This window comes from Petaurus breviceps, unplaced genomic scaffold, assembly GCF_028583685.1.
Source record: "Petaurus breviceps papuanus isolate PSGF00001 unplaced genomic scaffold, PetGlider_PUasm1.0 90330, whole genome shotgun sequence".
In the NCBI taxonomy this organism is placed as follows: Eukaryota; Metazoa; Chordata; class Mammalia; order Diprotodontia; family Petauridae; genus Petaurus; species Petaurus breviceps.
The window spans coordinates 525,717-548,200 of record NW_027187219.1 but is presented as its reverse complement, the minus strand read 5'-3'; the positions used below and the strand labels follow the sequence as shown (position 1 = coordinate 548,200).

Sequence of the window (22,484 nt, the reverse complement as noted above, 5' to 3'; positions counted from 1 at the left end):
AGGTCCCAAATATTTGGAAAGAGATTTGTATTGCTTTTCTCATTTAACTGTCTCAACAGCTGTTAGATACAATTGTCATATTGGAATTGGTGGAAGGAAATGAAGGTGTTTAGGCTAAAGAAGATAAAAGGTCGATGTCAGGACTGGGGTTGGAATTAGTTATCTTCAGGTGCCTACAGGGCTGGCATATGGGGGAAGGATAAATACCATCCTCAATTTTCCACTTTTTACTCCACCACACCACATTGCCACACCAGTGAATCACAGTGTCTTAATACTCCATCCTCTTTTCCATCTGTTTTCCTCACAGCACTCATTTACCCATTATCATGTACAAGTCCAATAACTTTTGCTGATCATGGTAACTCTGTATATAGCATTCTTGGCTTATACTTTCTTCAAAACCAGTATGTGACCTCCATACTTGTAAAATATAATTCCCATTTTCCAAATGATGAGACAGAGGTCTAAGATAACTGATTAACTTCTGCAAAATCACAGAAAAGATGAATGCAGATCCAAGCAAGATTAGAACCCAATTCTTCACATTCCTATTCAAGTCTTCTTTCCAAAATAGTACTATCTGCCAACACCTCAGAATTCCTGAGTGAAAAACAAATAACCTAATCTGCCCCGACAACCAAGAAGTGCTCTCTCTGTAGACATGGGAACACATGAGGATATAACCTTTAGTACATCAGTGAAATTGTCATGGACTATGTCTACACCTATTTGATTCAATAGTAGTGATTGCCAAAATGCCTCAAGAGTACTATGTAGGAGAAATATTATTATAAATCCTGACTCTAAGTTGGTTGTTTGTATGCTATGAAATGTAGTTCCTATTATGTTACAGGAAAATCCTTCATTGTTTTAAGTTAAAAAATATATTTTTTACACCCTGATAATCTTTGGGATCAAGTTTCAATTATTTATTTTGCCTTACCTACAAGTTCCACATTAACTACATTAGAACAACAATCATTTTACTGTAGCATTGTGAAAACTAATGAAAATCATTCTTTAAATTGATTCTTGTTTATTTTTTAATTTTCCCCAGTTATATGCAAAAGATTTAATATTAATCTTCAAAACTTTTAGTTCCAAATTCTTTCCCTTCCTCCCTCGCCACACCCCCACCACACTGAGAAGGCAAACAATTCATTATAGGTTAGACATGTGTAATCATGCAACACATTTCCATAACAGTTATGTCGTGAAAGAAAATGTAGACCATAAAAAATCAAGAAAAAAATTTTTTACATATGCTTTTGTCTCTATTCAGACACTATCACCTCTTTCTCTTGCGTGGATAGCATTTTGCATTATAAGTCCTTCAGAAATATTTTGAATTGTTGTTTTTATGTGAATAGTTAAATTGTTCACAGCTGACCATCTCATAATTTTGCTTTACTTTGTACATAGTACAGTTCAATTTGCATCAGTCCATGAAAGTCTTTCCAGGTTTTTCTGAGAGCATCTTCCTCATCATTTCTTATAAAATAATAGTTTTCTATGATAATCACATACCATAAATTGTTCAGCCATTACCCAACTAATGGGCATCCCACCAATTTCTAATTCTTTGCCCCCAGAAAAGAACTGTTATATTTTTGCACATAATAGGTCACTTTACTTTTTTCTGTTTTTTATATCTTTTGTTTTAGAGAGCCAGTAGTGGTATTGCTAGGTAAAAGGGTATGCATAGTTTTATAGCCCTTTGGGCACAATTCCAAATTGCTCTACAAAATGGTTGAATCAGTTCACAACTCCACCAATAATGCACTAATGGCTCATCCCCTCCCCCCCACATACCCTCCAATATTTGTTATTTTCTTTTTCTATCATATTAGTCAATCTAATAAGTATGAGGTAGTAACTCAGTATGGTTTTAATTTGCATTTTTCCAATTGATAGAGATTTAGAGAATTTTTTCATTTGTTTATAAATAGCTCTGATTACTTCATCTGAAAACTGATCAATATTTTGATCATTTATCAATTGGGGAATGATTCTTAGTTTTTATAACTTTGAGTCAGTTTTCTATATGTTTGAAAAGTGAGATCTTCATCAGAGAAACTTGCTTCATAGTTTTTCACAATTACCATTGCTAACTGTATCTCCCTCTATCCCATCCCCACCATTTATTTTCTTCTTTCTCTTTTCACCCTGTCCCTCCTCAAAAGTGTTTTGCTTCTGACTACCCCACTACTACCTTGTCCTCCCTTTTAACACTCCCCCTTCCCCTCCTACTTTACTATGGGGTAAGATAAATTTCAATAACCCAATTCAGTACGTATGGCATTACCTTTTTGAACCAATTCCTATGACAGTAAGGTTCACTTACTGCCCCTCCCCTTCCCTCTCTTCCTCCCTAGTGTAAAAGCTTTTTCTTAACTCTTTTATGAGAGATAAATTACCCCATTATACCTCCCTCTTTTTATCTCAGTACATTCCTTTCTCATCCTTTACTTTTGTTGAAAAAATCTTTAAAATGAGTACAGGTTAAAAATATCACTGATTTACAACTATAATGAATCCCAGAAGTTATCTAGTCTCATGTTATCCCTTGTTCAATGAATAAATTGAGGTCCATAGTATCCTAGGTGTAAAAGACTTTGAGAAACTTGTCAAAGATGTCACAGACTGTAAATATCTCTGCCAGGAAAACCCTATGGACGGTATTGGCATGCTATAATCCATGGAGTCCCAAAGAGCTGGACATGAACAACAACAGATCTTGTATGAGCCTTGGTAGATTGACTCCAAAAAATTTATATGATTTTAGTTACTTTGAGTAAAATTTTTTTGTTATTCCCTCTTCAAAAAAAAGATATCACAGACTGTAGTAGTATACCTAATTAATATAATAACAGTAGATAACATTTACATAGAGGTTTAAGGTTTCCAAAGAACTTTATAGAACTATCTCCTTCTATACTTAGAACAGTCCTGTGATTCAGGAGTCATGAATATTATCCTCTTTTCACATATAAGTGAAGAGAGGTTCTTAGATGAGGTACTTTTCTATACATACAGGGACAACAAGAAAATCTAGGAGACATATTTTCCCATACAGTGAGGAACTTTTTCTGTCTCTGCCTCTGTTCTCTTCACTAATACATACACACACACACACACACACACACACATATATATATATATACATATATGTCTTTTTATATTATGTGTATACACATTTATGTGTGTGAATGTTTATAGAATTTATGTGTTTGTATATATATTTATGTATATACAATATATAATATACACATGTTCATATATTAGTGTATATGTATCTATATAAAAATATTGAACAGGTAGTCCACTAGCCCTTTCCTCAAGATTTTAATCAAGGGGAAATCCAGTGTATGTCAAAGCGCTCCCTTCCACCAAATAGTAGTTTTGGAACATGTTCCTTACTTCAAATATAAGTTTGTTGTTCTTCACTTCTATAGTTTACTCCCAGTTCTTCCCTTTAGGTATGAAGAAAACAAACTGAATCCTTCCTCCATATGTCAGTCTTGCATCTACTTGAAGATAACTAATCCCACCCCCTGCCCTGACACCCCTGTTTTATCTTTTCTCCACCAAACACCCTCAGTTCCTTCCACCAGTCTTAATATAACGAGATTTCAAAGTCCTTCTCCATCCTGGCTGAACTCCTCTGGAGAATTCCTAGCCTATCAATGTCCTTCCTAAAGTGTGGAATGCACCCCTGCACATAGGGCTCCAAATGCAGAGTACAGGGGACCACCTCTGTACATCTGAATACTATGCCCTCAAATCAGTGTTTTTCTTGTCAGTCAAATATATCCCAAAGTTCTTGTGGGGTCAAATGATTCAATGTATTCAAAGTACTTGGTAAACTTTAGAGGCAGCTTTGGTACAATGAATACCATGCACTGGGGCTGGCTGGAGTTAGGAAATCCAGAGTTTGAATCCAACCCCAGATACTTAGGATGTGACCCTGAGCAAGTCACTTAAGCTCTGTTTACAACATTTTCTTTGATTTTAAAAAGTTCCCTATCACTGATGTTTTATTCCTTCATGCCAACTTTCTGATGTTTACTAAATTCTTGATTTTCTCTCTTTTTAAATATAAATAATGGCTATAATAATATACTTTTATGCTGATAGCAGTATAAATGCTTTCCATCATGTTTTCCAACACTACTTCCTAGGTATCCATATATGATTCTGTATTCTCAGTTCTAAAGAAAGTATAACGGCGTACCATTAACTATCATGTTTCATTCACATAAGATAGAGAGATTTCCAGCACCACATTCCAGTCATGAGTTCCATCTCTCTAGTCTAAATTTTATCTTAGCAGCCATATTTGTTTCCTTGAGTTAGAGATTCTAGTTCATCTTTCTTGATAGGCATAATTCTTTGGAGACCTCAATAGGCTACTAGAGTAATATACATTATATATATATATATATATATATACTATTTTTCATTCTTCCTACTTAAGAAACTCTTCTCTTTTTTCCAGTTTTCCATGACTTTTGACTGCCTTTGGTGGAGGTGACTGCTGGTCAGATGTGAGCTGAGGTAAGTGGTAGAGGAAATATACTGACTTAAGATTCTCTTAATCTGCTTTCTATGTTTTGTTTTTCAAGGTAAAACTTGATATAGATAGCATGGCGCAGGCTACTTATAACTTCTATGAAAACTTTCTCCTAATATCTGATGGTTCTTAGAGATGAAGCTAAATTAGTGAAACCTAACTGTGACAGATTCTTCCAAGCTGTAAATGTTCATGGTGGAATGTGGAGATGGACTATGTATTTGATGCCCAAAGTCCACCTTGCTTAGTTCTGACAGGGAAGGTTATCACTGGTCAATCAAGGAGTCAATAAGCATTTATTAAATGCCTACTGTATGCACAGCATCACTCTGAGCATTAAAAACAAAAGAAAGGGAAAATAGAGTCCCTGCCCTCAAAGTGCTCACAATCTCTATACAACATTCAAGTAACAATGTACAACAAACCTATATACAGGATAAAGGGAAGAAACCAAAAGGCAAAAGCAACTGGAATTGTGGTGGATCATGAAATGTATCCTGTAGGGAGGATTTTAGCTCAGACTTGAAGGAGGCTAAATCAAAGGTATAGTGATTTTTCTGGGACCCAGAAAGCTTCAGCCAATGAAAAGACAAAATGACTCTTTGTGGACACTATCTGCTTCCACAGTGGTAGTGAAGAAGTGAAAATGGGACAGACTGTGCAAGGGGAATAGATTTAGAAATCATACATATTACTATGTGATCAACCAGTGGTCTTTTTGAAAGACAGCTCTCACTGTTGGCAAGTAGTCTCCACTGGTGCTTCCTCCTCCTCAGGAATTAGTGAATCCAGTCCATTGTATAGACTTTATGGCCACTATGATTCTAGGACTAACTAGGATTCCTGTGAAAGCTCAGCCAACTTTCTTTGATCCTCTTTCCCACTCTCTCAATCTTTTTTTTTTAATTTTCCTCTTATTATATTACTTCTTTACCTTTATTCCTCTTTTCTCTCTTCATCAGAATGAAACATATTCATAGGAAAAGAGCTCATTTCCCTTCTTACCCTGATTTTACCACGAAATAAGGTATTTAGCATTCCTAAAGTTGGATATGTCACTTTGCAAGTCAAGTATGTAATATGGAAAAGTATGCAAGATAGAAAAAAAGGCGGTAACACATGGGAAACTATGAGAAACCAGATAAATGGATTTTGGGGACATAGAGTAATTGCTATGAAAACATATCTAGGTGCTATTGGTCCCTTAATTCCTTATATTTGCCCCTCATATAAAATATGTTTCTGACTATGGTTTGTGTCTTGGAGTCATTTATCATGCAGGGTGGATTTTTCTGATGGTTATTCTTTTGTTGTAGGTGAATGACTCACTCTCAAATGACATCTATGGAGAACAGATCTGAAGTGACAGAGTTCATCCTTATAGGATTAACAGGTACCCAAGAGCTTCAGGTTCCTCTCTTCATAATGTTCACCTTCATCTACCTTATTACCCTGGTAGGAAACCTGGGGATAGTAGCTCTGATCTGGTGGGATTCCCACCTCCACACTCCCATGTACTTTTTCCTCAGTAATCTTTCTCTGGTGGATTTTGGCTACTCCTCAGCTGTGACTCCCAAGGTGATGGCTGGGCTCCTGACAGGGGACAAGGTCATCTCCTATAATTCATGTGCTACACAGTTTTTCTTCTTTGTGTCATTTGTTACTACTGAAAGTTTCCTCTTAGCCTCCATGGCCTATGATCGCCATGCAGCTGTGTGCAAACCCCTACATTACACCACCACCATGACATCAATGGTATGTTCACATCTTGTTAGTGGCGCGTACATCTGTGGCTTTCTGACCTCCTCCATAGTCATAGGAAACATGTTTAGCCTCTCCTTTTGTAGATCGAACATAGTCCATCACTTTTTTTGTGATATTCTCCCTCTCCTAGAACTCTCTTGTTCTGATACTCACATCACTGAGTTAATAGTCTTTATCTTAGGGTCATTCAATGCCTTTTTCCCCTTTCTTGTCATCTTTACCTCTTACTTGTTAATCTTCATCGCTATCCTGAAGATTCGTTCTGCAGAAGGTCGCCAGAAAGCCTTCTCCACCTGTGCTTCCCATCTCACAGCAGTGTCCATATTTTATGGGACAATCATCTTCATGTACTTACAACCTAGCTCTAATCACTCCATGGAAACAGACAAAACAGTGTCAGTGTTCTACACCATGGTCATCCCTATGTTGAACCCTCTGGTCTATAGTCTGAGGAACAAAGAGGCCAAGAATGCTTTTAGAAAAGCTGTTAGGAGACAGACACTTAGATTAGATCATCTTTTTCCTTAGATAGAGAATCCAAACTGTAACTTCTCCACTCTGGGCAAGCCCTGAAATCAGGCAATTTTTCTTATGCATATAAAAGTGTAATGGAAAATTTATCAAAGCCAACATTATGTAGTAGAATGAGTCATAGATTTGGTGTTAGGAGAGAGGTGAAGTTATACTGAAGATTTATATAAACATTCTTAGTTACTTTTGTATTGGATAGATAGAGGTAAGTTCCAGTCTTGGTTTCCTTATGATTAAGGGGCCTTAACAGCATCATCTATCAAATAATATTGTTATGTGGGATGAATAATATGTGTTGATGGCTTCTTGTTTTTGTTCAGTTGTGTCTGATCCCTCATGACCTCATTTTGATGTTTCCTAGGAAAAGATACCAGAAACTTTTCCTATTTGCTACTCCAGCTCATTTAACAATTGAAGAAACTGAGTAAACTGGGTTAAGTGACTTTCCCAGGGCCACACAGCTAGTGAGTGACTGTGGATTCCTTTGAGTCATGAAAGTGACTCCTCTTGAATCCAAGCCCAGTGCTTTATCCACTGTGCCACCTAGATGCCTCCCCCCTCACACACATACACATATGGCCATTGTAGAAAAATTTCTAGAAAGGGAAAACTAAGCTACAGACTTTTTTTTCTTTTTAGAGGATGGAAGGCAGTGCAATTGCAGTTAAATGACTTGTCCAAGGTCACATGGCTAATAAGTGGTAAGTGTCTGAGTACGGATTTGAATTTAGGTCCTCCTAACTCTAGGGCTGGTGCTCTACTCACTGCACCACCTACCCACCCTGATATACTTTTTAAAAAAAACATTTTCAAGAGGAAAGTCCCTGAGTTTCTTGGAAGATAGAACTTTGATGCTAATGGTATTGCTTAGTCAGCAGTCCCTGAAGCAGAGATGAGCTGGGAAATGCTTAAGAACCAACTTTCCAAGAAAAAAAAAATTACCCAACAATGTGCATTTGTAACACACTTGGAAATTTAGTCCATATTATGATTTTCTCTATCATTTTATGGAATCTACATCATCAACAATAATTTAAGTCCTGATTTGTAGAATTTCTTGATTTCTACAATCCAAGTGCTCAGACTCAAAATGTAATTATGTCTATAAAAACACATGAAGCTGAATCCTGACTTCTACTGCAGTATGGCTACCTTTGGGAAAGAATACAACCCACAGGATGGTCTTAATGACCTAGAAAGACCTTTGATCCTGTGGGAGAATTATATTTCATTGTAATGACAGGCAGTATAATATTTTGATGCCAACTCAATGTCAGTTCCATTCACGCTAATTGGTTCTTTTGTTACTTTATCTATTTCAGTTTCTGAATAGGGGTTCCTGTGAGGGATTTCTTTTACTTCTTTTAGTTTGTCCATGAGAAGAAATAAAGGTTGACCAGGATGTACTAACATGAATTATTTTATAACATCTGGAGACCATCTTGACCACATTGGAAGAAACTTATGAACATGCTATATATTATCAGCATGAAAATTGATTTTTCAGGAGCACCTCTATTCAGGGATAACAAGCTAAGTAGAAAGAGACAGAGACAGAGGGAGAAATAGAGAGAGAGAGAGAGACAGACAGACAGAGACAGAGACAAAAACAGAGAGAGATTATTAAGTTTTTGTGGGCCATTAACCATAATTAAACCTGGTCTATGTGAGCCCAGAAGTCTTCATGGGCACAGAGGGACTTTGAAAGGGGTTATAGTGGGACTTCAAATTGAAAGCAAGAATAGATTTCACAGAAGAAGTAACTGAGGCCCAACTATGTAGTAAGTCTTTGGTGGTTCTTCCCACACTTTGACACTTCGCATTCTCCATCTGTGAATTGAATTGGGAGATCCTGAAAGCAACTGGTACCAGGTCACTATGAAAAGGCATGGTTTATCTGTAAAAGTACAGTGGGTATTAATGGGCTATGGATATCATGTCAGTCAATAGTGTTCTTGGAAGAAAATGTAGTAATACCATACTCGACCACATCAAGAAGCCACTTGCCCCAAATGAGGGAGGTGAGGGTACTGCTATCCTCTGCCCTTTTCAGATGTTTTCATTGTCCAGTCATTCCATTGTGACCAACTCTAAGTGAGCCCCATGGACATTGGTTTCGAGGTGTTCATGAAAAAGATGCTGAAATGGTTTAACTTTTTCTTCTCCATTGCCTTTGTTATGGGCTGCCCTGCCCCTAGGCCCTTTGATAGGCTTAAGTGACTCTGAGAACCTTCCTTGATTTGAAAATATAATCTTCCCCCTAATAGGCAGAATGGGGTCACCTGGAGCCTGTGGGGGGAGGCTTGTTTTTCAGGAATACTAAGGCCTTGTTGCTTTGTGAAGTGGGTCAAGAGGGTTTTGACATTCTCTGAGCAAGGAGAAGGCTACATATACCCAGATGTGAAGCTTTGTTTTGGGGCTCACTTTGAGAAGAGTTGTGTGATTTGACCAAATGAGACTCTGGGCAGCCATTGAGCCCCCTGACTTTGAAAACCCAGATGTTGATGCTTCCCTCTCTGGTAACTGACTAGGTATGTATGTAATGGTCAGACAGTTGGAAGCCTGTCTTCTGATCTGTTTCTCTGTCTGCTTGTAATTTCTGCTTGTAACTTGTTTGCATTCTCCAAAGTTCGGGATGCTGACTTTTTCCTCTGAACTAGGTAAATGATATATGTTTAATTGATTAAAGTAAGATTGCTAATCCATTTTGAGTTGCTTTCCTTTAGAAAAGCAGATCTAGGAACCTGTGTTGGCAGCTACCTTGGTTATGCTAGGGCGCTACCATGTTTCCCCAATAATAAGACACTGTCTTATTATTTTTTTAGGACAGAAAAACACTGGAGGGATTATTTTCAGGGGAGGGCTTATTTTAATGAACATTGACAGCAATTTTAATAAACAGGTAAATGTGAACAAAAAAATGTACCTTTATTCAATAATGAATTCAATAAAGAACAGGATGACGCGCTCACTGCTGCAGTTCTGATTGGATGCAGCTCGGAGCGTGTCATGCGTTTCACCGGGGGGGGAGGGGCAGTGCATACAGAGGGTACCGTAATGTAGCATGTAGCGCAGGGGATCACCTTCACTACAGTAGCAATCTCAAAGGGCTTATTTTCGGGGGAGGGCTTATTTTAGAGGAATCTTACACAGTAAGGGGAGGGCTTATTATCGGGGAAACATGGGTAGCTGCTATAGCCTTTGTATTTTACAGATGAGAAGCTAAGGCAAATAGAGACTAAGCAAATTGCCCAAGATTTCATGGTTAGTAAATGTCTGAGACTGGATTCAAACTCAGATCTTCATGACTCCAGGCCCAGTGCTTAACTTACTGCAACATCTAGCTGTCCCCTCTCAGAGTACACCTGAGTATTTTCTTCAGTCCTTATTGTCACATTTTAAAAGGACATTGATACCTGGATCATGCAAAGGTGAGCTTTACTGGAGATGATTCTACATAAAGAACAATTAAAGAATGAATATATTTATCCTGCTGAATAAAAATTTCAGTATGGTTAGGTGAAGTACTTGAAGATATGTCTTCTGGAAGAGAGATTAGGCCCATTCTGTTGGGCCCCAGAAGGCAGAATAGGAAGGAATGGCTGCAATACTCACCAGCATATTTTGACTTGAAATAATGAAAAGCTTTCCTAACCAATGGAGCAATTCATAATTAGCAACCTACATTGAATAATTCATCACTGAAGGTCTTCAGGTGGATTTTCCATATATTGGGTGTGTTATAGAGAATATTCCTGTTCAGGTATAGAGTAGATTTGATGATCTCTGAGAGTCCTCTCACTCTAGGATTCTGTGATCCTTTCCCTCCATCCCTCTCAAGAATTCCCACTGGAGGGGCAGTTAGGTGGCTCAGTGGATAGAGCACCATTCCTGGACTAGTAGGATCGAAGTAAAAATGAGTTAAAATGAAGACCCTTAGACCCTTACTAGCTGTGTGATCCTGGGCAAGTAACTAAACCCTGATGGCCTCCCTGCCTCCAACTCCCACCCCTCCAACACACACCAAAAGAAAAGAATTCCTTCTGGGTCTTTGGTGCCTGCTCTGGTGTTTACCTAATATCACTGCTTCCAGATACCTCTCACTCTATTTAATATTATCAAACATATACCTTCTGCTTTGTCCATTTAAATACTCATATACCATCATGAACAGCATGAAAAATTCCAGTACTCTTATGTTAGCTCTTAGACATGAGTAATCATAAAATTTACTAAGTCTGGCACATTTGTCCATGTTATTGATGGTTTGATTCAATTCATTTGTATCAGTGTGCATTGGTAGCTACTAAAAAGGGGCAGAACAAAGTTTGGAAACCTGCATTTCTATCTGAAGTTCAATAACCCTTTCCCTACACCACAATGCATTTTTTTATGTCCAAGTATACATTGATCCTCACAATATTCCTCCAAGATATACACAGCTGGGGTTTTTATCCTTACTTTACAGGTGACTAGAATAAAACTTTGAAAAGTTCAATGTCTTTCCTGAGGCCTCACTATAAGGAAATGCCATGACTAGAAACTAGGCCTTGGTTTCCATATCAAGGGTTCTTTCTAACAATGAGTCAGATTTACAAAGGAACACAGTTAAGAAAATGGTCTCCTGGAAGATTTGAGTTTTGTCCCTATGGTCAGAACAGAGTTTAATGGCATATTTTATATCTGGTGACCGTAAAGCAGCCAGTTGTCTCTAAGGGAAAATAGTCTCTTAAGAGCTGCTGTGCTCCTAGTTTTGTCTAAGGATCCTGTTTAATTTAGAACTTCAGCTATTGACTTCCAAGGATTTCACTACTAGGGTTCATGGACATAGGACCAACCCAGAGACAGCAATCACTAGAGTCACTCACTCATTCATCTGCTTTACATCCTGAGACTGAGCAGGAAGGAAGGTCACTAATTCTGCCTCCATCCTTGCAGCAGCAATGGCCGTGGATAATATCTCTTGATTTAAGGCCTTTGGAATAGGTAGCAACAGGAATTGGGGAAGTGTTCATATAAAAGTTGGGACTTCACACCCAAGACACTCATATGAAGGTGCTTGGAAAACTCTCCCTTTTGCCATCTCATCCACCTATCTCCTTATACCAGCTAGGTTCTAGAAAGTGTAATGTAAGGGTTAGTGACTCCTCTAGAGAGCATATGCAGCAAAGTGGGAAAAGTGATGGACCTGGAGTCAGAAAGATCTGGATAAAAACCTTGCCTGAACAAGTTGTGGTATATGACTGTGATGGAATACTTTTGTGCTAGGGGAAATAATGAGCTCAATAGTCTTCCAAAAACATGGACAGACATAAAATAATGAAGAGGGAAATGAGTAGAACTGAGAGACTGTTGTGTCAGTAATAACAATAGTGTTTTAAGAACAACTGAACAAATAAGGTACATTGACTATTATAGATACCCAAATGGACTAAAAAGGACCTTGCTCTTGCCTCTTTGGTATCCCCAACACTTAGCACAGTGCTATAGTAAGCAAATAATAAATGCTTGTTGACTAACATCTTTACCTCTGAAACTTGCTAGCTGTTTCCCCATGGACAAGTCACCTCATCTTTCAGAGTCCCATCTTCCGCCTCCAGAAAATATGCATAATAACACCTATCAAATTAACACACAGGCTTGTCATCAGGATTAAACGAGTTAATTTACATAAAGTGCTTTTCAAACATGAAAATGTTCTATAAACACCAGTTATTCTCTATTTGTGGTTATCCAAATGGACATTCTTTAGTAACTGAAGAGGAAATATGAGGGGTGGGAGACTGCATATTCCTACTGATCCCTTAACACACACACACCTACATATATAGGTGTGTGTGTGTGTGTGTGTGTATCATGATAATATACTCTAATTTGTCATTTTAATGAATGTTATTTCAATTCAACAAAATTAATAGAAGTAATTTATCATGAAACCTGACAGGTAAGAGTGAGAATTTGAATTCTTCCTGGATTATTTATTTTAAAGCTTCTAGAATGTGCTACATGAAATATCTGTAACATTTAATTGAAGTTTTATAAATGTTTATTTAGAATTATAGGTAGCATAAAATTAAGAACTTTATAATTATAACTGAATAATATGCATTTTCCCATGAGATTTTTAGGCAAAACTTATCATCAATAGCAATTAGAAGAATGCAAAGATGCCCCCATACTAGCAAAAAAATACATTTACAAACAGATCCTGAACTTGGTTGTATGAGTTAGAACATGAGGTACAATTTCTGGGAGGAAACACAATTGGACAGTAAGTAACCCAAGTGTCAAATTTTGCTTGTTTATTTTCACAATTTCATCACCTTAGATTTAATTGTAAATCCTGCCCTACTGAGATATTTTTGAATCTTGAAAAGATCACTCCATGTGATAGTTGTCCCTCCTGGATTTTTGCCATCTGGGAGTTTGATAAGAAGGACAATACTGGTTTATCCAAGTAAGTGATATATCAATTGAATTCTACAATAATTTTAGTCCACTATTTTAATTAAGGCCTACTGTAGGTTCTGAGTATACCAAGACAAAAACAATGTAGCATCTTGTACATGAGGAACCAAATTTTTGCATAAAAAAACATAGACATGTAAGTGAACATAAAATGTATCGAAGGCAAATAAAACATTGAATTTGCATAGTCGGGGAGATAAAGCAGGCAGGGGATTAGGAGATACCAGCTTCTAAACTGATGTTGAGCCCTTATTGAATCTTTCTTGAATCTAAGTATTAAAAAATTCTGAATCTGCCACACTGTGCTCTTTACTGTCTATTTCTGCATCTTGTCCTCAAGAATTAAAGGAGGGAGATTGTCCAAGGCTCTTCTTAAACCTTGACAAATGATTACTACAATATTCCCCTAATTGCCATTGAACCAGATGGAGATGAAGTTTGGGATGAAATGGAGTTTGGGGTAATAGGTAAATTAGGAACTCTGAGTAGATTTTCAAGAAAGAATAGCAAAAGTGTTCAATATAATAGCAACATAATTTTTAATTTATAAATTACTATTCTGACTAGGATCATGATAATTAGTCATATAAATGTGCTTATTTGTATGTTACAAATAAGGAAATAAAAGTTCATTTGGGATGAGTGACTTGCCTAATGTTTCACAGTGACCTCAAATTCCATCCCAGATTTTCTAGCACCAACTACAGTGATTTTTCTCACTACATCACTTTGTGGAGAAGTTTCAATAGCCCACATCTCTTTCATGTTCCTTATCACATATCATGTATCCTTATCTTCACCAAAACCTTCTGATTGTTTTCAGCTCTGAAATTATTACACAAATTTGAAAGAAGAATAAGAGAGACTTGGAAATATTCAATGATTTGGTCAATGTCACCTAGCTAAGAGATGGTAGAAGCAGGAATAGAAGCCAGCTTTTGTCAATGGTCTTATACAGGTCCCTTCTCTGTCATTTTGCTAACAAGAAGCTAAGAATGACAAAAGACCCATGAGAAAATGTTTTCCCCCCATAGTGAGAGGAGAATTTAATGGTTTATTTTACTCATGAGTTGACAACAGAACTGCCAGGTATCTCCAAGGTGGCACCATCTCCCAAGAGCTTCAGCACTCTAGGTTTGCATAAAGTTTCTGCCTCTTCAATGACTTCAACCACTGGCATTGAAACATTCAACTCTCAGACTCACTGCTGGGAATCGAGCTGGTGGGTCAAATTCTCTGAATCATTCCTTCACTCATCTAGTTTCTTTTCTTCTTCCTGACACTGAACTAAAGGGATAATATCAGTTGGCATAAGTAACTCTACTGCCATCCATGTCACAGCAATGGCCAGGAGTGACCTCTCTGCCACTAGGAACTTTTGAACTCTTTAACCCAGGGATTAGTGAAGACTTTATCCAATACAATTATATGCTTCCTAGGCTTGAGACTTCAAGGCCAGAACTTGAATAAAAATTTCTTATCTAACTCTCCTTTTTGGAATCTTGGCCACCTCTCTCCATATCAAGTCAGTTAGGTTCTAGGATATCCAATCCCAAGACTGCAGTGCAGTGTGGACACCAAAATGGCATAGTGGAAACATTGCTGGACATAGAGGCAGGAAGACCTGCATAAAACCTTGTGTTTCTCAAACAGTGACTCTCTTTCCCCATGGATAAGTCACTTCACTTCCATTTCCTTATCCATAAACTGTGCATAATTAGACTTGTGGTACTTATTTCATAGGACTGTCTTAGGGCACAGATGAAATCATGGATGGAACATGTGTGTAAATATTGAAGGGTTCTATAAACAACTGTTATTATCTACTATTTGCAGCTTTTCAAGCTCTTCATCCTTTAGGGATTGAAAGAGCCATTTGAGGGTTGGGTGATTGTGTAGTCCAAATGGATACCTAATCTAATAATGTTGATTAAGGGTATACCGTGTGCAAGGCACTACACTGAAAACTTTAGGGAGGGGTTTGATATGAAAATTTAGGTGAGATAGAGTCCTTGTCCAGAATGTCAATAGCTCACATTTGTATGACATTTGGAAAGAGCTTTATACTGATTTTGTCATTAGAATCTACCAACAAGAGTTTGAAATAAATAATATTATTAGTATGTCCTTTCTCCTTTTGCACATAAGTAACCTGAGATTGATTGACTTAAGTGTTTTATCCAGAGATACACATTTAATAAGGGTCTGAGGTGGGGTTAAATCTACATCGTTTGAACTCAAAGATCAAAGTCCTTTCTACTATGCCACACTACATCCCTAGTACTTTGTAGTGTATTAGCACCTCTGTCCTCTTTTCTCTACTTCTTTGTGTTTCTCAGTACCTACTTATCCATTGACACATACAAGCCCAATAACTTGCACTGAAGCACAGTGTTCAATCTCATGTCTATAGCATCTATTTCTTGATAAATACTTTTCTCACAATCATTGTGTGACCTCCATAGCATAAGAAATATTATTCTAATTTTCAAATGGACAGAAGTGCAGAAAGATTGATTAACTTCCAGGAAATCTCAGATAAAGTTAGTGAGTGTCCAAGCAATATTAGAACTCAAGTCCTCAGATTTATAATCAATAATCTTTCCAAAAGAGTATTGTTCACCAACACCTGGGCATTTCAGAATGAAAATCAAATCACTTTGTCAACCTTGATGACCAAGGAGGGCTCTCTCTAGACATAAGAATTCAAGAGGACCCAACCTTGAGTACATCAATGGAAAGGACTGTCATAGTCTATGTTTAGACATTTTTGATTCAATAGTATCCATGACAAAAATGACACAATACCATGTCTGAGACAGACATTACTATAAATATTGACTCTAAATTTGGTTGTTTCCTTTCTAATTAATATAATTTCTATTATGTTCAAGGAAAAATCCTTTATATTCATTAGTTGTAAAAATAGATTTTTTTCCTACTCCTTTAGTAGTCTATAAGATAAAGTTTTATTTACTTTGTCCTTTCCTATCAGTCTCACATTAACCACATTAGGTAAAAGAAACTCTTTCACTGTAGAGTTATGAAAACTAACGATATCTTTAAAATTAATACAGGTTAAAAAAAGGCATAATATCATCAATTCAGACATGGCAAGGACAACAGAGGTCATCTAGTTTAATATCTTTTCTTTATCAATGAGTAAACTGAGGTCAGTGATATCCTAGGAGTAAAAGACATGAAGGAGTTTGTAAAAGATAACATACAGTAACACTAGTGTTAATTCAAGTAACAGTAGACAACTCTTTCACTGAGCTTTAAGATTTTCAATGACTTTACAGTATTATCTCCTTTTATTCCCAGAACAGTTCTATCATGTAGGTTTCATTCCTTCTGTCCTCTTTTGCCTTTTGAGTAAATTGAGGCTCTAAGGTGAGATGAGTTGTTCATGGTTACAGTGAAAAAGAGAAGGTCTAGGAGTCATTTTTTTTCAATAAAATTAGAAAAAAAACCTTTTCTGTCTCTATCTCAATGCCTCAAATGTCTATGAGTATACAAATATATCTATATCTATATATAGACGTATGTATCTATGTCTCTGTGTGTCTCTGTACGAATCTCTGTGTGTCTGTGTATCCATGCAGTGTTGAACTAGTCCTATGTTCAAGACTTTAAGTGAGGGGAAATCCAGCACATTTTAAGACAGCCACTTCCCCTTCTGGATAGAAATATTTTTGGACTATTTTCATTACATGAAACCTACATTTGTTTCTTCTTATCTTCTAATATTTCCACATGGCTATTCCATTTGGATACAAATAAGACAAAGCAAATCCTTCCTCCATATATCAGTCCTGCAGATAACTTCAGACCCTGAAGATAACTAATCCCAACCCCTGCCCTAATGCTCATCTTTTATCTTTTTACACCAAATGCCCTCAGTTCCTTCCACTAATCCCAATATGGCAAAATTTTACAGTATTTCTCCAACCTGATTAAACTCCCCTGAAAGATCCCTAGCCTATCAATGTCCTTCCTAAAATGTTAAACCTACAACAGAACATACTGTTCCAAATGTAGACTAAAGAGGACCACCAGTGTGGGTCTAGATATCGTGCCTCTCTTCAGTGTGATGACAAATTGGTTTTCTTTATTGTCATGTACATCACAAAGTTGTTGTGGGAATCAAATGAGCCAATATATTTAAAGGACCTTCAAAATTTAAAGAAGCAATGCTGGTAGCATAGATAGAGTTCTGGGACTGGGCTCAGGAAGTCCTGAATTCAAATCCATCACAGACATTTAGGATATTACCCACCTCCATTTACCTCAGTTTCTTCAAATTTAAAATGGGGATAATAATAGTACCTACCTCACAGGGTTGTTGTGAGACTCAGATAAGACAATATTTATGAAATGGAACAAAGTGTCTGGCACAAAATTGATGCTACAAAAATGGTTCTTCCATTCTCCCACCAATATGAGTTTTAGTTCTTATTATCTTTGGTATCAAATCTTAGTTTTTCTCTTTTTCTAAATCCAAAGATCATTCTCTTTGTTGAAGAAAATAAAAAGAAAATGCAAACAGAGAAGTTTTACCTTTCCTTGTCATTCCTTGTACTTCTCATTAACCTTGAAAATCAGTCCAGTTCCTCATTTGATTATCCTTTTTTCCCAAAATAACCTTTTCTTTCAATTAAACCACACTTTTAAAAAATATTTGGCTTTCCATACTTCTTTAGCCTTGGCACTCCTCAAAATCTATTAGTATGAGGTAGGATTTACTTTTGTATGCATGATGGTTACATTTCTATTTTTTCTTTTCTACAAATTTTTTTCGTATCAAAATTTGCCCAATTTTCCATTTTTCTTTTTGTATATTCAAAATTTTCTTCTTGAAATCTTTCTATTCCTTCAAGTTTGAACTCCTGATAAAATTAATCCATAGGATCCTACATTACCCTTCCTCTAAAATGTCTGGAATTGACTCTCCCCAAGCCTAATGCTGCTAGTTTTCTTTTCTTTGTCTCCCTCAAACTTTAGGATGATTTAATTACTTTTCCCCTACTCTTGTAACTTTTTCATTTATTTTTATCCTATCTAGTATTTCCTCATGCTTCATGAGAGTCGAATTCAGGATAGAGTTTTCTCATATTAGTTCCTTCATTTCACACTTTTGATATATACAAATATGATTTTCATGAAGAAATCAATAGCTGATCTTTGAGAAGAGAGCTAGCTAGCTAGATATGCAGATAAAGAAACACAGGGAGAAGCAGGCAGACAAAGAAAAAGTGGGGGGAAAGAGCCAGGAAGAGACAGATACATACACAGAAATGAAAGATGGAGACAGAGAAAGGGAAAGCATTGAGAGATAGGGAGGCAGAATAAGGGAAAACATTCTGGCAGATGTCAGACACCCATCAGTAATAAACTGATAGTAATATAAATGCTTCGCAATACACTTTCCCACTGTGGTTACTGGATTTCTTTATATGAATACATTTCATCACTTTAAAAAATTAAGGTAGCCTGTTGTAATTTATTTCATTCAAATAAGGGAAAAACCTTTCCAGAACCACATTCAAGTTATGAATCCCATCTCTGAAGTTTAATTGTACCTAGATTGCGGCCAGATTTGTTTTCATGTATTAGAATAACTAATTTATTTTGCATGGAATGCATAATTTTGGTGGGACCCCCTGGTGCTACTAGATCTATATATCTGTTATCTTTCTTTCTTCCTCCTTAACCAGATCTCCTTTTCCACCCTTTCATGCATTATGACTGGCTTTGATAGAGGTGACTACTGGTTAGATGTGAGTTGGAGTAGATGACTTCTGAGCAACCATGCTGATATGAGATTTTCTGAGATTCTGTTTACTATACATATTTCTAAAGATACAAATTATTATAGATAGCATTTGGAAGTCTACTTATATAAATTTGAAGAAAACTAATAGTAACTCATGGTGAGAGAGATGAAATAAAATACTCTAAAACTAAGTGAGTGAAGCACAACTGTGTCAAGTTCTTCCAAGATCTAAAGGCTTAAAGGTGGGAAGAGCTGGGAATGGACTATGTAGTTGTCTGTTTCCTAAAGGTCAACTTAGCTTAGTTTGGACATTGAAGGTTAGTACTTTTTCACTAGTGTGTTAATAGACATTTATTAAGTGCCTGCTATGTGTTAAGCACCATGCAAAGCAAGGAGAATACAAAGAAATGTAAAATGCAGTCCCTGACATCAAAACATCCATAATCTATTCAAATAACATGGAAACATCAGTTTACAAACTAGCTGTATCCAGGAAAAATTAGAGATAATCAAAATGGGGAAAGCACTGAAATTGAGATCAATGGATCAAGAAAAGCTTGCTGTAAGTAAGATTTTATCTTAAACTTGAAGGAGGGTAACTCCAAAATTGGTGAGCTCTCTGGGACCCAAAAAGCTATATAGTGAATGAAAGGACACACATCCCTGTTTATGACCTCCTTCTGTTTCCAGAGTGGCAGTGAAAGAGAATTAAAAAGGTGCCAGACTGAGTGAAGAAAACAAATTTCGAAACCATACATTTATAGTTAAGTAATCCACCAGTGGTCTTTTGGACGCATAATTCTTACAACTATGCGCTTTGTGCCCATTGGCAACTGGTGACTTCAGTCTATTTTATAACCCATATTGCATAGCATATAAAGTTACAAAAAATTCAGGATGACGGAGGATATGAGCAAACTCATAGCCAACTTTCTTTGATCCTATCCTCCCTTCTCTCAGTTTTTTTTAACTGAACTCCTATTTGGTTCCTCCATCTTGTATTTTATTGTTCTTTCCTCTCTTCATCAGAGTGAAGCATATTAATAAGAAATGATCTTGTTCTCTACCACTGACCAACAATAATGTCCCTTCTTAAGCTTATTTTGACAGATTAACACATCTCCCTTTTCTGAAGTAGGAAATGCTACATTGGGGATAGTTAAATTTGTAGGAAATTAAATGAAGTGAGTAGTAATGCACAAAGGATTCTCTCTTTGTGAGAAAAAAAGATGAATGAATTTTGGGGAACTAGCAGATTCTAGGAGAAGATAACTATATCTTCTATGGCAAGTACAGAGATGTTCTTAGTTCCTTGATGGATTATTTCTACCCCCTCACAGAAGATAGGTCATTAAGCATGTTTTATAAAATGGAGTCCTTCATTATCCAGAGAGGATTTTTCTGACAGTTACACTTTTGTTGCAGGTGAATGATATTACTCTCAAATGACACCTATGGAGAACAGATCAGAAGTGAATGAGTTCATCGTCACAGGATTAACAGATGCCCCAGAGCTTCAAGTTCCTCTCTTCATAATGGTCACCTTCATCTACTTCATCACACTGGTAGGGAACTTGGGGATAGTAGCTCTGATCTCAGTAATCTTTCTCTGGTGGATTTTGGCTACTCTTCAGCTATTACTCCCAAGGTAATGTCTGGGCTCCTCACAGGGTACAAGGTCATCTCCTACAATGGATTGCTACGCAGTTTTTCTTCTTTGGGGCTTTTGTTACTACTGAAAGTTTTCTCTTAGCCTCCATGACCTATGATCACCATGCAGCTATTTGTAAGCCCCTACATTACACCACTACCATGACATCAACTGTAGGTGCACATTTGCTTAATGGTGCTCACATCTGTGGCTTTCTGACCTCTTCCATAGTCTTAGGAAACATGTTTAGCCTTTCCTTTTGTGGGTCCAACATAGTCCATCACTTTTTCTGTGATATTCCCCCTCTCCTATTTCTTTCTTGCTCTGATATTCACATCACTGAGTTAATAGTCTTTATCTTAGGCTCATTCACCGCCTTTTCCCCCTTTCTTGTCATCTTTACATCTTATTTGTTAATCTTCATCACCATTGTAAAGATCCATTCTGCTGAAGGCCGCCAGAAAGCCTTCTCCACCTGTGCTTCCCATGTCACAGCAGCGTCCATATTTTATGGGTCAGTAATCTTCATGTACTTCCAACCCAGTTCAAACCATTTCATGGACTCAGATAAAATGGCTCCCGTGTTCTACACCATGGTCATTCCTATGTTAGATATATATATATATATCTGATCTATAGTCTGAGGAACAAAGAGGTCAAGAATTCCTTTAGAAAAGCTTTGAGGGGACAGTGACTTCAATTCGATCATATTTTTCCTTAGAAAGAAAACCCAGTCTGTACTTTCCCCACTCTGGGATCCAGCCCCCAAAGCAGGCTATTTTTTATGCATACAGAACTGTAACACAATATTTTTCAAAGGCAACATTATGTTTTAGAAAGTGTCACAAATTTGGTGTTAGGAGAGACCTGAATTTATACTGTCTTAGATACTTTAATGTTGCAGGTGTTTTTCAATGAGGCACGTCCCCATTTCAGTTTCCTTATGTTTAAGGGGCCTTAAGAGTATCCTCTATCATATAAGATTGTTATGTGCAATGAATAACATGTGTGTGTTGTCTTCTTGTTGTTGTTCAGTTGTGTCTGATTCTCTGTGACCTCATTTGGGGGTTTCATTAGCAAAGACACTGGAATGGTTTCCCATTTCCTTCTGTAGCTCATTTCACAGTTGAGGAAACTGAACAAAAGGGGTTAAGTGACTTGTCCAGGGCCACACAGCTAGTAAGTGACTGAGGCTCCATTTAAGTCATGAAAATGACTCCTCTTGATTCCAAGCTCAGTGCTCTAGCCACTGTGCCACCTGGATGCCTTCCCCCACACACACATTGAAGGGCAATATGGCACTTGTAGCAATATTCCTAGAGAAGGGAAAGTCAGCTACACAATTTTTGAACAGTTTCAAGGGGGAACTTTCTTAGACATAAGTCATCTTAAAATGTAATATGTACAACACCTTTGTCCATGTGATTGATGGTTTGATTCAATTCAATTTTTATCAATGTGTATTTGATACCTACTATAAAGGGGCAGAACAAAGATTCCAAACATGTATTTCTATCTGAAGTCCAATAATCTTTTCCCTACACCACAATGCATTTTCTTGTCCAAGGATACATCGATCCTCACAACATTCCTTCAGTTTCAAGATTTTCTTGGAAGATAGAGCTTCAATGGTAGTGGCATTGTTTATTCCGCAGCCCCTGAAGCAGAGATGAGTTGGGAGATCCTTAAGAACGAGCTCTCCAGAAAAAAAAAAAACC

The 22,484-nt window shown here is 37.1% G+C and overlaps 1 protein-coding gene and 1 pseudogene across 2 annotated transcripts; both read left to right on the top strand.

The window, feature by feature from the left end:
- The first annotated feature begins 5,810 nt into the window (after positions 1-5,810).
- Positions 5,811-13,146, top strand: LOC138177036 (olfactory receptor 5B12-like). Of its 2 annotated transcripts, XM_069108017.1 has the most exons (2): positions 5,811-6,823; positions 13,144-13,146. In XM_069108017.1, exons 1-2 carry the CDS (start codon positions 5,897-5,899, stop codon positions 13,144-13,146), a joined length of 930 nt encoding a protein of 309 aa, XP_068964118.1. In that variant the 5' UTR covers positions 5,811-5,896. The 2 variants fall into 2 exon arrangements, with proteins under 2 accessions (XP_068964118.1, XP_068964117.1); XM_069108016.1 differs by lacking the exon at positions 13,144-13,146 and having other exon boundaries at positions 5,811-6,868.
- A 7,423-nt stretch (positions 13,147-20,569) lies between these two features.
- LOC138177035 (olfactory receptor 5B2-like) lies at positions 20,570-21,460 on the top strand (annotated as a pseudogene).
- The last annotated feature ends 1,024 nt before the right edge of the window (positions 21,461-22,484 follow it).